The 15,772-nt window shown below is 41.2% G+C and overlaps 1 protein-coding gene across 1 annotated transcript in view; it reads right to left on the bottom strand.

Moving 5' to 3' along the window:
* Window positions 1–1,603: 1,603 nt before the first annotated feature.
* TMEM131 (transmembrane protein 131) overlaps window positions 1,604–15,772 on the bottom strand; it is a 92,420-nt gene continuing 78,251 nt past the window's right edge. The window contains exons 32-41 of the mRNA XM_052705673.1: window positions 12,323–12,498; window positions 11,819–11,946; window positions 10,418–10,542; window positions 10,109–10,264; window positions 9,201–9,378; window positions 8,740–8,861; window positions 8,535–8,631; window positions 7,392–7,489; window positions 5,896–6,059; window positions 1,604–2,691 (exon numbers count right to left, since the gene is read on the bottom strand). Coding sequence (XP_052561633.1) covers window positions 2,395–2,691; window positions 5,896–6,059; window positions 7,392–7,489; window positions 8,535–8,631; window positions 8,740–8,861; window positions 9,201–9,378; window positions 10,109–10,264; window positions 10,418–10,542; window positions 11,819–11,946; window positions 12,323–12,498 — 1,541 coding nt within the window. The 3' untranslated portion in view covers window positions 1,604–2,394. The remainder of the gene's footprint in view (window positions 2,692–5,895; window positions 6,060–7,391; window positions 7,490–8,534; window positions 8,632–8,739; window positions 8,862–9,200; window positions 9,379–10,108; window positions 10,265–10,417; window positions 10,543–11,818; window positions 11,947–12,322; window positions 12,499–15,772) is intronic.

The raw sequence follows: 15,772 nt of genomic DNA, 5'->3' as shown, positions 1-15,772 counted from the left end.
CTCACACTCAGAATGTTTCTTTAGAAACCCCTGACTTTTGACCTATTTCATTTGTCTCATGTTGGGTATATTACTTAGGATTCATGTACTTGTTTGCTTTTTTAAGAGGTAGTTCTCTTGATTACTTTAACCAGGCAGAACAAAGTGAGAGTGCTCTCCAAAGCTAGCTCTGTATCAAGAAAAGGAAGAGCAGACACTCAGTAAAGGAGCCTTTTGGCCTAGGGCTTTCCTTTAAATGCTGAATGATTCCGTGCTGTTTGTCTCATGAAACTGAAAACGATCTCTTAAAGATCTCAAACTTTTGAGTTGCTTTGCCCCTGGACCACAAATAATAATTTTTAACTGGTGTTTGAAAAGAAACTTTTCAAAAGCAAGAGCTGAGGATATTGTGAAGGTAGCACAGGTTATTTGCATTAATAAAGGGAACGGCTCACACTGGGGGGGCAAAAGTCTAAATTAGATACGTTGCCTTGTCTTGTTCAAAGGGAAATTTTCAAAGCAGAAATTATTTTCTTTCTTCACAACTGCTCAAGCCACTGGGCATAGTAGCACCTTGAATTCATTTCTGTTTATATCTTCCAAGGAATCACTTCCTATTTAAAGACCTCCCAGGGAAATGGGGTTGTACGTTACATTAACTTCAGCAGCTTTCTTCACCTTGAACTTACTGCTGTTATCTGCCCCAGTCCCATCTCACAGGAAGCAGGCCCTGGCATGCCAGTAGCTTAACTAACTCTTCATTTTGCACGCAGGAAGAGACTTGTTTGCCCAGTTACTCAAAAGGAAATTCCATACGAACCCACACTGAGCATTTCATTACATTGCACGGTTCTAGAAATATCCAAATTTTAAGAACAAAGGAGTTCTTACAAATGCCCACTTCAGAGATCCATACCTTCTGCAGCTGCTGGTGACAGCGAGAGAGGAGCAACCTGGCACCTGGGGAGACTTTGTTCACATAATGCTAGATTGAAAAATGGTGAGTCTCAATTGTTTAACCCTTATATTTTGTTGCATACAGCATTCTTTGTAGCAAATTGAAATGTTCTCTTTAAAACAATGGATTCTGATAAAAATCTGCTGTAAATGTGGAGTAGTGCCACTGAATGCTAAGTGAATCTGTGTCACTGACAGTGTTGCTGCTTTCTTGTAGCATAGATGAATGTATTCAGTCACTGAGCCTTGCCTTACTGTTAGTGCAGAGAAACAAACACACTGAAGAGTGAGAAACTCAGTCCAAAAATAGTAAAGCACTGTAGATCCATGTAAGACCAAAGGTTACAAAGGTATGGGCGTAGCATAAACAGCAGCTGCTAGGCCTGGTTCTTACAAACTTGAACAGTAGAGACGTTTTACAGCATTTTGCTATCCGGAAAGTCTCCACATGGGCGGCATCAATGCTCTGTGTGACCCTGAAAACAACATATCAGATGCTCTACAAACTCATAGAGTTGAGGATGCCAGCTTTAATTGGCAGGGAAGTTTCTGTTCATGTAGGCTCTATGCACAGTAGATTTTGGCCTGAAGGTTACCACCACCAGGTGGATCTGTGCATGCACAAGTTCAGATAACACACGGAGAAGAAAACTGCAGTAGGCAGATCTTGAAAAAAGCAGTATTTATTTTAAAGTACAACCCAAAGTTGTAGCCATAAGAAATGCACAAGGTATCTTGTTTTTTCCACAAGTCTTGGCTGTGTGCATTTCATTTCAACTTAAAAATGCATTCAGGTTTACAAATGTACAAAGAGCACAGAAAGTGTGTTACAGTCTTAACAGAATGCTCTTACATTCAGCCATTTTGCTGTTAAGGTTCTGTGTTGGTTCTGTTGTGGAGTTTTTCTTTTTTTCTTTTTTCCTTTTTTCAATTTTTTTTTTTTTTTTCATTTTTTTACATTCTTAGAACCTGTGTTAACAAAGACAGCCTTATTTTTAAAAAAATACTCTGCATTTTAGCACAAAGTGCCTTTTTTCTTATTTAAATTATAAGTTGGAGGGTAATACTGGAAAAAATTTAAAAATCAAAACCGGTGCTTCCATAAAAGTATTGCATGCCAGGACCATTTTGTAGTTCAAACTGCTTCCTACATGGAAATGGCAGATGGTGAAATAGGAAGCAGTGAAATTGTCCAGATTTGCAAAGCTTTGGCTGTAGGTTGGATTTACGGCCACACCCAGACTTTCCCAAGCTTATCTGTAATCTCACACTACCATATTGCAGGATAGACTTTAAAGAGGAGCAAGTGATGAAAGTGTGACTTGGGGGGAGGGAGAGAGAGGAGGGAAAAAATAGCCATGACCAACAGGCGCCTGAAAAGGATGTTTCAAAAAATTTGCATTTGGAATCATATCACGACCTGGATTCAAGTTCTTTTCTTTCGCTTAGCTTTGGGTTTCAGTTTTCGTGAGGATAGTGTGAATTAGACCATGGGTCTGAACTTCTTCTTCCAATCGTTGGGCTCCAAATTCTCCAAGGATTGTAGGTCTGTCCCATATCTTCAGCCGGATTGGCAACAGTGGCAGCAGCAGATGGAGGAGGTGGTGGCGAGGAGTTTTCGTTCCCCATGAGATCAATACCTGACAAGGCATTTGTTGGAGTGGGGAAGGGAAGGCCACTGTTGAGATTACTTGACCAGATGGAACTGCTGAATGGAGTGGTGGACCACAGGCCGCTCGGGTTGCCAAGGATAGACTGTGGTGAAGACAGAGCTGCATGAGTAGCTGCCAGGTACCCTCTGCCGTCAGCTTTTTCTTTATTACTGATATTATTACAGTCCCTTTGAAAGTAAAGTATCTAGAAAAAAACAGATCTGCTGTAGAAGCCCTTCCACCTCCACTGTGACACAGTTTTGAACTATCTTTACTAGACCTTGCCCAGAGGAATCACGCTAACGATCACCAAATGTGTCTGGAAACTGAATGGGCTGCAGAGTGCAATTACATTACAGGCTTTTAAGCTGTTTTCATTTGGGCTTATACATCCCCATGCTATTACTAATTTAAACAGCAGCGGTATTCAAGGGTCAAAAAGCATCAGCCACATTAAACCAGCTTGAGCAAGATAGATAGATAAAGACAAAATTCAAGTTGTGATGGAAAGTAGCAGTGATCTTTGATCCTTTTTGACAGCTTGCAAACCTATCTCCTTGTATCCACACTTATCTGTTCAAAAAAAAGAATCACAGTTTGGATGATATGTTCAAGCCCACACTATCTCCCCATATTCCCAGTATACACATTTTTCTCCTATCCTTAAGCTGTCCAGCTAAAGAGAGAAGGAAAGGTATAAGGGCCATATGGCAGTACCAGCGACTTTGCCCTGGCTCTACAAATGGCCTCTCTGGCAAATGGTGCTGCAGAGCAGCAGCATCTGCACCATGACATCACAAATGAGTTTGGGGTGAATGGACAGGCACAGCAAGCCCAGAAGGTCACATGCAGACATGAACAAGGCCCAGTTTGGGTAAACTGTTTTACCAAAGTCCAAATGGTAGCAAGCAACAAAGAGAAGAATCTAACCAGTGGAAGGTGGTTGTGGAAGGGGATACTTCAGAAGCAGCCAGGGATGGAGATGAGACAGGATAGTATAAATCCCATGCTCATATGAACAAAGAACCTGCCACATGTAGGCTTAAGACCCTAGCCAATAGATTTAATAGTGCACATACACTGTAAATCCAGTTTGGAAATGCACAGTAAACTTGAAACATCCCAGTGGCAGGAGACTTGCTGCATATGTGCTATAAAGTACAAACTTCCTTATGTTTGGATTTACTGGGGGAAGATAGGACATCCCTTGCCAAGATCTCATTCCTCAAACAACGAACACTAAAGGATAACCACTACCTGTGTGCTGTGCACCTGATGATTAAAATAAAAATCTCTTTATAAAGCAAATAGGGTGAACTCTAAAGATGTCTTCATTTCAGGTTTTTATTTTTTTTCTCCCTTGGAACAGAAAAGATACATTCAACCTTATCTGAAACTGGCTGGACAATACTACATCAGCAAAGACCCCTCAAAGAACTTGATGCAAAGAGGTGGATAGGAATTTTGAGCATACTAAGGGGTTAACCAGCATCATTCTGACTATCCAGTGTCATTGGGATGTTGAGTTAAACCAGGGTCACAGTTTCCAACTGTTACATAACTAAATGGTTACATTTAAGCTATACAAGCATTAGACTGCTAAGCCTACAGCAAGAAACACTGATCCTGCTGCTCAGACAGCATCTCTAACACACTAAATCCACTCTATTTCTTGCTATGGGTGAAAGACCCAGGAACTATTCCAGTGTATCCCAAAAAGCACTTAGGAGAGACTGGCAATTGCTCATGAAGTAGAAGCAGTAACAAGGAAAGGACTGGCAGAGCAGTATCTGACAGACAGCTACTCCTTTTCAGTGCTTGTAGAGAGAGGCCCAAAGTGGCCCAAAGACAGAACGAGATGTAAGAAAATGGAGAGGCTGTTGTGAGAAAGAAGCTGAGGAGGAGTAGCACCAATGGTGCAAACTTTGAAGGGAGATGAGATGCAGAAGCCAAATGCTATTTAGTACAGAAGGCAAAGAGTTGTGCATAAAATGGGAAAGCAAGAGGACTGAGGATGATAATCAAAGTCAACTTCCTCAGAATCCTTCCTAGAAAAGAAGGTAAACTAGGAGCCAATATACAACACTGTTTGCAGGAAGAGATTTGGCTCTTGTGCCAGAAAGAGGAAATGCACAGGCTCTGGTCTGGTACCTGTCTTCTTGTCTTGTATTTAGCTTCACTTGCAGGAAAAGCAAAGGTTTCCTATTCTGGCTCACCACAAGCATTGAGAAAACACTGTCATTAAATAGGCCTTGAACATTTCTATCTGTTGGCTGCTTTTTGTGATCTTCTCAATTCACTTCTAAAATGCCCTTTTTCTTTCCCCCCTCAAAATCATTTAAAAGCAGAGACTAAAAATTCTTCTGTATCATTTGCTTGGCTTCTGCCTCAGTGCTTCCTGAAGCACAACTGCAGGTAGCTTTTGTTAGTGGCTAGGATGCAGGCTGTGAGCTAGAGACTGTTCCGGTTGTCCTCAGCCCTTCCTTCTCTCATGTGTGGAATCAGCCCTCTATGCGAGTAAAAGGAACAGTCTTTCCTTTTTATATCTAGTGATGTGCACTATGTACATAGATTCACACAGTAATGTTGCAGCTTTAAACACAGGGCAAGAGAAGGGTCAGCAAACGCAAGTGGGTGAAGCAGACAGCACCTCTTACTACAGAAACATTTCCAGAAGAAAAGATGAAGAATGATTTTCCCTTGCAGTGAAAACAATTACTACACCGTAAGTTTTCTTCTGATGCAAATGTATAAGGATGAGAGAGCAATGCTACAATCTACATGTGTTTGGCATATTGCTGTTTTTTCTTTTCTCTCTTTTCATCAAGATCTCCAACAAAATTAGCAGTCAGTTTAAATGCTTCTATTTAAGCTCAGTCATCTAGTATTATTTCTAAGCTCAAAAGAATACACTTGCGCTTTTTGGTTGTCAACCTTACGTTAATTTACAAAGAGGTGCCACACTGGATTCAGCAAGAAGAATCAAAATAGGAAAGTTATCACATTGGTTATTTTGCAATTGTCCAAACTAGAAGTGACAGCAGCAGTAGCACAGGAGCAGAATGTCTGAAGCATGTGGAAATGGAAGACATGGCTGTAAATGCTCTCATCACAAATTTCATCATCTGCAAGCAAGCACACTAACAGCTCATTGTCCAAAAGCCACTGCAACTTCAATTCATGGAACTATGAGCACTCAGCTGACCTTTTTCATCTAAATTTAAACAATCTCTAAATAAAATGACACAGTAGATACAGAGCAGGTTGGTAACAGTAACAAAACACTGTATTTGCACCAAATACTCACTGCAGTTGTATGAGTTGGCGAACTTGAGCTTGTAGGCCAGGAGGGTATGGAATCTGTAGCTGAAGGATCCCAGATGGATGATGGAACATGATTGAACTCGCTCCAGTTTCTCTGAACATCCTGCCCATACGCAGGTCGAGCTAAACCAAGCTTGCTAAAAACCTCTGAAAAATAAAATGATATCAATTTGAGCACATTACTGTTTCTCCTTGTTCACAAACATCAGCAGACTAACAGTTCACTGTCCCTTCCCATGTCCTTCTGTTAGGTCCTGCTGCAGGAGAACAGATAGAAAAGGTCACACGCAAACAGATCCCAGCTCACCTGCCCCGTATGGGGCAGTTGCTACAAATTTAGAATCTTGATTACAGTGAGGAGAAAATTTCTATACATACAAAAAAAAATTCCACAGGTTGATACTGAATGAAGTATCTCAGGAACTGTTTACTCAAAGGCAAACAGAGAATCTGGTAGAAACACAGCAATACTGCAAATCCTGCTAGTTCAGCAAGTTCAGTGTGGTTGGAGGAGCTGACTGCGCTGAAACAGACTCTCAGAAGTGCAGCACTCCCTTCCCAGGTGACTCCTGACATGGGATGTGGCACTTAGCTATGCCCAGCTGAGGCAGGCTGGCCCTGTCTCAACTAAGAGAAGGAAAGACAGCACCAGTGCTCATGGTTCACACGGTGCCTGCACACAGAATTGATCCCAAGCACCTTACTGCCATCCCTCAGAGTCACTGGAGCCAAGTGTTGCAGGTGAAGTGAAAGCAGACCCCAGACATTTTTCAGTAGAGACCCAATCCAATGACATGCAGATGCCGTATGAAGCTTGTTTTGCTTACTGATCTTTTGCACACACCTTAAAAAAATACCATGCACCCCCAAACATAGTATGCAAATCTACCTCAAGTATGTAGTGCAGTTGTGCCCCACAATATAACCTGCCTGCATCGAGGCCTCATCTCAATAGGCACTTACAGAAAGTTTACCTATCTAAATATAGCAATTAATGGATGGTTAATATGCATCAGTTCATTATACAGCTACACAAACGCTAGAGGAAAACACGAGAGGAAAGCAACATGAAGGATGGGCCGTTGCATCACATATATAGCAATGGGTTTATGCAAGTGTGAGGTGTTCAGGAAACCACAGGTCTCATAGCACACTTCTGAGACCTACTGTAAAGCTTCAGGGGAAGGATGAAGGGGAGGAAAATAGTGAGAACAGACAGTGAGAAAAGAAATATAAAGACATTCTTCTGAAACCAAGAAACTTCTAAACCAGTTGTTTCCAGCAAAACAACATCTAAGACTTTCCACCAACTCTCTGGGCTGAAACACAGAGTACACCACCAAATGATAAAATGTTTTCCTATACTCATTTGGGGGGATGGGGGTGGGAGCAGAGCCTGTACTTAGAACAGTGGAATGGAAATATACCATTTCTTTACCTGTATTTAAGTACTGAAAATATTTGAAAAAATACACTCACCTCCAGTTAAGTTAAAAGAATGTCCAAATGCAGAGAATGAATTGAGAGGTGTGAAGTCAGGACTGCTGGGGTTGCTGATAGGACTCCACAAACCCGAACTGAATAGTAAGGAGTAATGGGAAAGAAATATGCATTAACAGAGTCTCACCAACAGTAACATTGTGCTGGTCCAAACAGAAATATGTACAAATGTGCATGCATACGTGCACACGCACTATCCATATGTACAAAAATGGTGCCCAAGACTTGGTAAATAAGCTTATTTTTGTTTTAAAAAATGATGAAGGGAAACACCATTATCTTGTACATAGAACACTGCACTAGACACAATGCTCTTGGTCTGTATGCTGAGCTCCAACAAAGAGCAGCTCTGTTTTTCAGAAGAATTGCAGGCTCCAGAATGCAGCGCAACTTTTTGACAAGGAGAGCAAGCTTAGAACTGCTGAGAGGGGATACGAATGCTCGCACTCTACTTGTGGATAAGTTTCTTGAAAATACAGATGGGTTAACTGGAACTGGTGATAAATATTTATATAAACAAACCAAGAACTGACCCACAAATCCTGCATAGAAAAGCAATTCCTCTGTACATTGAAACTCGATTTCAAGTCTCACTGCTATATTAGAAAAGCTACCAGACAGCACTCTTGAGAGACACACACAGCCAAAAATCTAACAAAAAAGGCAGCGTGATTGGAAAAGATCAGAAATCCCCATTGCACTGAAGAATACAACTAAGCATGGCTATACTCTGCTTCTACTCAGAACACAAAGTCCTGTTATTGTCCTGGTTTCAGAGTTAAAACAGAGTAACAGATATTGCTGTACAGTGCAAAATCCTGCCTGTGAATTATTTTGAGTCACCTTGGTACCCATTCCTAAATAATCAGAGAGCCAAGCTGAGGTCTCCTTCTTTGGATGCCCAGGGGACACAAAATTGTCAAGTTACTGGGAATGAGAGTGGAAATCCCCATTGTATCCCAGAATGTCTCTCTCCCCTTTTGAGAGATTCACAAAAAATAAACATTCAGAACTCATAAACAGAACCAGAATGAACTCCATTCACTGCCTTCAAAATGCCACTATTTCTTTACAGGCTCTTCTCTAAGAGCTCAGGTATTTCCAAGAGGTATGAACACTTACCTGTCAGAGCCATCACTGTCAACAACTGTGTGGGAAATGCTGATATTGTTGGAAACTTCTGTCTTTGTTGGGGGAACCTTTGGTAAGCCACTGCCACCTGCAACAATAAATCTAAAATGAGACACAGAAGTAAACCAGCTAACCAAACAGAGTGAATATTCTGGAAATATGCAGAGGTATTTATTATGCCAGGCTGGTACAGTACCTGGGCTCTTGTCATAACCTGCAGCAACAGCAGCAAAAGTGGGGTTTCCATTCCTTCCTGGAAGAGAAGCTGCCTTTGCCAGCTTGTGTTTGGTACCACTGGGCTGCTTGCTTTTTGTTTCACTTAAAGAGGAGGAAAAAAGTGGGGAAAAAAAGTTTGTGGTTTTAGACTTCAGACAGTACTTTGATAAACAAGCAATAATTCAATCCCATATTCATAGAAACACTAGCAGTAGTTCAACAGTTTATGTAGGTGCACATTTCTGTAATCTAGCAAGTTGTAACAAACTCCCCTAAAACATAAATAGCACTCTACAATGTGCACAGTAATATCTGCAAAAAAGCAGTTTCCAGAGGAAGAGGAAACGGGTACAAGAAGAGAGATACACCAATATCAAGCACAGTGGTTCCTCAAGCATTCTCTGCTTGTAAAATTAATAGGAGGAGCAGATGCAAACTCACTTGCTGCAGCTGCTGTTCACAATGCTGCTGTAGGTGCCTCCTCGCGGCCCAAAAGCTAAGGATGCAGGAGGAGGAGGAGGAGGAGATGGAGAGGCAGGCGTAGGTGAGGGCTGTCGCTGTTTCAGGAAAGCATCTGCATTCATGGTTTGCAGAGAGAGTTTATAAAGGTTGTCTGTAGCTACATAAAGAAGCACAAAAGACTCTCATGTAGTATTACATTAAGATGATGGCTACTCAAACTCAGCTATAAATTCCATTTCAAGAATGATTTCAAAGACTGTTCCCAGTCATTGAAGTAGCAGCTCCTATAGCAGTAGATCTACTCCTTCCTTATTTTCTCCTACTACTATTCAGGTTTACTGACTACTGTGAGACTATTTTGATGAAAGCATGAACTGGTTTCTATGGAAGAAAAAGAATGGAACTTCTAGCCTAAGCAAGAGCTGCAGGGAGGGCTGACTTTATGATCACACGCAACCAAGAGGAAAATGACTTGTTTCTTACCAAAGCCTTAAAATATAACCAAAAAACTTGTAATAGTGCACCACCCTAACCATTGCAATAAGAAGCTTTCAGTGTTTCCTCTCGAGGAGGGATCACTTAATTTCAACTTTGGTCGCAGAAAAATGAGGAAGAAAAACTCAATTTGCTGTAGAAAATATATTTTGTTTTCAAGCAGTAATTCTCAATTCCTCAGCAGTTTCTGAAAAACTGTGGAATGTGTGACATTCTGCCCATGTGGTGTTCAGATCTCCCAAATTGCACCGGATGCTACCGATATTAGGCTTACTGCAGAAAATGGGAGCATAGATATACAGGGAATAAAAGCTAGGCTAAAAACAGATCAAGCCTGCCTACAGATATGCACTGCAGGAGACTAATTCTGTCATCCTCCAGCGATTACTCACAGCTGCCAGCTTTGTGAAGTGGCACAGAGTCCCACTCTGGTGGAGGAGAATCCTTTTCGCCTTCTGAGCTGCTGGTGTTTCCTAGCTCTTGTCCAGAACTACTGGGGAGAAACTTTGATAATACTGATGGCCTGCTCTCTATTAACTTGTTTGGACCTATTAACAAAAAAGAAAAAAGAAAAAAAAAATTAATCAGTGGATAATAAAGCATGTAGCTTTCTTAACATTAAGCTTCAGATTAAGCTTTCAAAAGCAAGCAGGTTGAAAGTCCCAAGATATTTGTGATACGTGAAAATAACCTCACAATACCTCTTGTTTTTGGAAGGTTTCTTGATTTGGACACATTCGTCAAGAGGTGCTGTGTGGATACCTTGGATGGAAAGGTTTTGCGCTGCTTGTTTTCCAGTGGGGGAGTATAAGGTAATTCCAAGGAACTAAATGAAAACAGAGATCCATTTATTTTTTTTTTTTGCTTTCAGAAGTGCTGCAGGACATACATATACATTTACCATACAGGCTTTACAAAGGACTGCTCTCCTGTGGATTCCTCCTATTATGCTCACTTTCAAAGTGATTCATAAGCACAGTTTTTCTGTCATCTCTTCTATTTCTCCTATATACAACTCTACCCTTTCACCCGTCCTAACTTTAGCTCATCTCCTTCTCACAAGGGCATTCCAGCTCACTCGCTTTCCAGGACTAGAAAGCCTGCTCAATAACACAGTGATAACCAGGAGATGGCATCTGCAGTTTTTCCTCTCTGCTGCCAATCGCATGCTCCTGATACGCTACTGCCACGAATGCACAAGACGACTGATCACAAAACTATTCCAACCCATCAAATTTATTTGGCTATATATTGTTCCTTTTCCCCAGCTGTTTGATTTTGTCCCAGATGCCATACATTTTCTAAGGAAAACTGTTGTATTCATGTCCTGGAGAAGAATTCCAACTCAGTTTGGGCCTCTGAATACTGTCACATATAATCACCACGTGATTTAGAAGATAGAGGAAAATGTATAACAGTAAGAAGAAAAAATAGAAGGGGACAGTGTCTGGCAATATTTTAAGAAATATTTTGAAGAAAATGAATGCATATGCATACCAACTACTCAGTCTAAATCTCAGTCTAGTATTAACTACAGCAACAGGCCAAAAGACAATCCAACATACCACACCTCAGACTAGCAAATTTATTTCTATGGCTATCCAATACTCATTTTGTTTTAGAACTGCAGAATCAGATTTCAAAATAGACTGTCTATAGAAAGGCTGAGGTTCTTTATTTTTCCCTTCTCTACCATCTGCAATCTGTCGGGAAGGGAATGGCATTGGCAGCAAACATCTCCTTTAACAACATATCCAAGACACTGATAGCTGTAACTTTACCACAAGTAACTAAAGGTACTCATATTACAATGCTGCCACTGCACAGTAACTCCTGTAGAAATGTTTACTCTATTTTGTATCTGTTATTGCAAAAGAACTTGCCATTGCTTAACTCCATTTTCTTCTCTGGATTTAGTTCTCATATTATTAATTGACCGTGCATCAAATAATCATTTACAAGCTCAGATGTTCCCTGATACCACAAAGGAAGCAGAAGCTGCCTGGAGCTATATGTGCTGCTGTCATTATCCAGTCTGGCAGCCATAAACAGTAGAATAAACGAATGGTTATCGATCCATCTTCCTGCTTTGTTGTGCTTACCTGCTTTTCACATCTACAGGGATTTCTTTCTTGATACTTGTTAGCAGTTTTTTACTTTTCTGTTTTATTTGCACCATTTCATTTTCTGGTTTTTCCGGTGTAACTTTTCCCTTTTGTTTTTCAGGTTCCTATAAAAGACATTATAATAGGACTCCTGTATTGATCAAATATGTATGTGTTTTCTTCAACAGATAGAATAGGCTAGGAGCACACACAGAGACAACTACTACAGTTCTGCTGACAACTGATAGCTCGTTCCAACCACAGTCACTGAAACACTTTCAGTCCTGAGATGACATGATTCAAGCATGCTGACACTGCCCTTTTACAAAAGAGGAAACACAGTAGTGAAAGCAAGGAAAGGGGATTTTTATAATTAACCTTGTTCCACTTCTAGCTATTGCAGCATATGAAAGTAGGGGAAAAAGAGACCCCATTCCTAAGTGTCATGTTCCTCTAACACACGATCTACCACAGAGCCTCCTTTTATTAGCAGTGCTGTACCTCTTTGAGAAGTGGTTCTGTATCTGGGTTAGAGGTTTCAGTTGTGGTTGAAGAACTGTCATCATCTGCCAAGGAATCCTTCAGTTCATCTTCCTGTTGCTTCCCTTTTCCTCTTCTGTCCTTTTCTTCCCGTTTCTTTTGTGGCTTCACCTTTCGCTGAAGTGCCTTCCCTTTCCCTGAGGAGATAAGAACATTTCAGATTCCCATCAGCAGTACTCTGTGATGGGCTCGCTCACTTCATTTGAGAGGCTAACCCACATGATAAAACCTCTGAAGTTTGCCTGCTATGCTCCTAAGGCCTAATTCCATTGCCTCTCTGCAGACGTGGGTACCTGGTCGCACAGAGTGCTTCTCTGCTACATTCCTGGTGTTTCTTTTGAACATCTTATAATTCAAATTGACTGTGCCACCACATAACAGTACTTTTACACATGGACTTCAGAAATTGGAACAAGCTTTATCATTCTAACAGAGGAAGAACTGGAAGACTTAGCATCCTTGCCAGTTCAAACACAAAGCAAAGGCTAAGAATAAGACTAGAGCGGATGAGAAAAATCACTATACTACGGTTAGTTTGGCAATGATGTGTGCATATCTCTCTCTAGAAATCTCACACCCAAATACAGCAACTTTCCTCAACATATTTTACTTTTTCAAAGTACACTGTATATTAAGAGCCATGGCTAAACTGACTAAAATTATTTGGCTTGACATACTTAAGTGTTACTGCATCTCAACGTACGAAAATCGTGCACTGAACACTCCAGGGATTGTTTAATCACCTTTCTTGAAGCAATCCACATACCAATAAATAGTGCTAGTCAATCAGTCATGTTTTTCTTACATTTTCTACAGGCTAACAAATGGAGCAGAGAATGAACTCAAAATGCAGAGGCTTAAGAACCTTCAAAACAAAGCCAGAGGTCCTGGGCTTGCAAAATAGAAGACTATAAAGCAGACACCTGGGGAAAATAACAGTTATTGAGAAAAGTATTAATATAGAGAAGCTGCGTGCACACGTGGAGTCAACATCATCTCACCACTGCCTCTTGCTGTGTTGTACAAGATAAATGCATTCAGAGTATTGTGCCTTTTGGTAGACATGCTTTATCAGAAAATCTTCCTGAGATACTATGACTCAGACTAAGTACCTTCCTTAACACACCACACAGTGCCTGCCCTCCTGCTTCCAGAACGGATTTTGTATGCTCAAAGCTAAACTGTGTTGAGTAAGTGGAATCAAAAACCAGGATTTGTACCAGCTCACATCAGAATTCATTTTGGTAGAAAAACAACGATGGCTGTCCTGTTTAATTTGACAATTTGTCCCTCAGGGAAAGTTTGCAACCAAAACACACATTTGACTCCAGTATTTTGGTAAATAGCAGATACGCATCGAAGGGCAGCATCTTCACATTTTGCTTCTTTCAGATGTTTTCAGTAACAATAAGAAAAACACTGCAGATTGTTTTTAACATGAATGCAAACGCAAGCATAAACACAAGTAGCTCTGTACATAAATTTTCTAGGGGTCAGCCTCACGCTTATTGGGGCATTCTATTTTTGCCTCAGAAAGCCTTATGCCAATATTCACACCACCTTTAGTCTACATTCAGAACTGCTGAACAGCTTAATGCTCACCGTTAGAAAATTTTCTCTAAAATCATAGAATCCTTAGTGGTGGAAGAGACCTTTAAAGGCCATCTAGTCCAACTCCCCTGCAATGAACAGGGACACCTACAGGTAGATCAACGTGCTCAGAGTCCCATCTAGCTTGACCTTGGATGTCTCCAGGGACACCATCCACCACCTCTGTGGGCAGCCTGTGCCAGCACCTCACGATCCCCTCTGTAAAAGACTTTAACATGCTGTCCTAAAACACAAATATAACTCAAAGTAGCTGTTCAACACAGCTCTAATGTAGCCTCTGCAGTACTCTGCTAAGAAATAAGCTTTAGGAACACAAAACAAGAAGACTAAGAGCTGAGATCCGGCAGAAGACATTCTGACATAGAATTTTAATTCAGAAGCTACTGTTCTTGCAAGTGTCTGCAAAGAGCTCTAGCTGTTTATAAAGACAAAGATCAGTGTGCATGTGCAGATCTGGATAGATAACTGAACTTCCTCTTAAGGTTTACGTTTTAAAGAGTGTGAATGAAAATGGGCAAGTTTTACTTGATTTGCTGACCTTTTGAGCAAGTAGCAAGTTTTAGCAGGATCCCCAAAACTCGGGGCTTCAGTCTCCCATTTCAAAGCCCAAATGCAACTACACATCCATTCTCAAGTATTTAAGACTTTACCTCTCATTACTAAATACTGTGAAATTCTGTTGTTCTATATGATCATGCAGATGTTTCATGATTTGCTTACCTTCCACCTTTTTCTTAACTTAATTTCTAATACTCAAATCCCTATCAGTACTGTTTTTTGTATAACATCACAGGGGAAAATGAAAATTCATTTAGAAATAAACACATCAAGATTAAATTCTTAACAACAAAAGTAGGATGTAACTGAGGTTGTGAATACAAAAAGCATGGTAAGAAGCTCCCAGACTCACAGCATCATCGACATTGGAAGGGACTTCTGAAGTTCAAGTCCAGCCACTGCTGCAGTAGGTTCCCTACAGCAAATCACACAGGAAAGGCAGAAATGGGTCTTGAATATCTCCAAAAAAGGAGACTCTTCTCTGGGCAGACTGTTCCAGTGCTCTGTCACCCTTACAGAAAAGAATTTTTTCCTCACGTTCAGATGGAACTTCTTATAATCCAGTTTGTGTTCATTGCCTCCTGTCCTGTTGTCCAGCATCACTGGAAAGAACCCAATGCCATCCTCTTGACACCTGCCCATTAGGTATCTGTGATAGTTGATAAGATCCCCTCTCAGTCTTCTCTTCTCCAGGCTGAACAGCCCCAGGTCTCTCAGCCTTTCCTCACAAAGGACATGCTCCAGGCCCCTCGTCTTCTTTGCAGCTTTCCACTGGATTCTCTAGAAGTTCCCTGTCTTTCTTGAACTGAAAAGCCCAGAACGGGACACAGTACTTCAGATGTGGCCTCACTAGGGGAGAGCAAAGGAGAAGGATTTCTTCCCCCAACCTGTTTACCACGTTCTTTGTAATGCACCCAGGATATCACTGACCTTGGCCACAAGGACACATTGCTGGCTCATGGCCAACCTACTGCCCACCAGGACACCCAGGTCCTTCTCTAGGGAGCTCCTTTCCAGCAGGTCAGTGCCTAACCTGTACTGGTACATGCAGCTATTCCTCCCCAGGTGCAAGGCTCTGCACTTGACTTTGCCAAACCTCATCAGATTCCTCTCTGCCCAACTCTGCAGCCTGTCCAAGTCTCATTGAATGGCAGCACAGCCTTCAGGTGTGTCAGCCAATCCTCCCAGCTTTGTATCATCAGCAAGTTCTACTCCAAAAGGAGTTTATGCTAATGGAAATAA

Source organism: Tympanuchus pallidicinctus, unplaced genomic scaffold (genome assembly GCF_026119805.1).
Source record: "Tympanuchus pallidicinctus isolate F22 unplaced genomic scaffold, pur_lepc_1.0 scaffold6, whole genome shotgun sequence".
Taxonomy (NCBI): Eukaryota; Metazoa; Chordata; class Aves; order Galliformes; family Phasianidae; genus Tympanuchus; species Tympanuchus pallidicinctus.
This window is presented reverse-complemented; position numbering and strand designations above follow the sequence as displayed.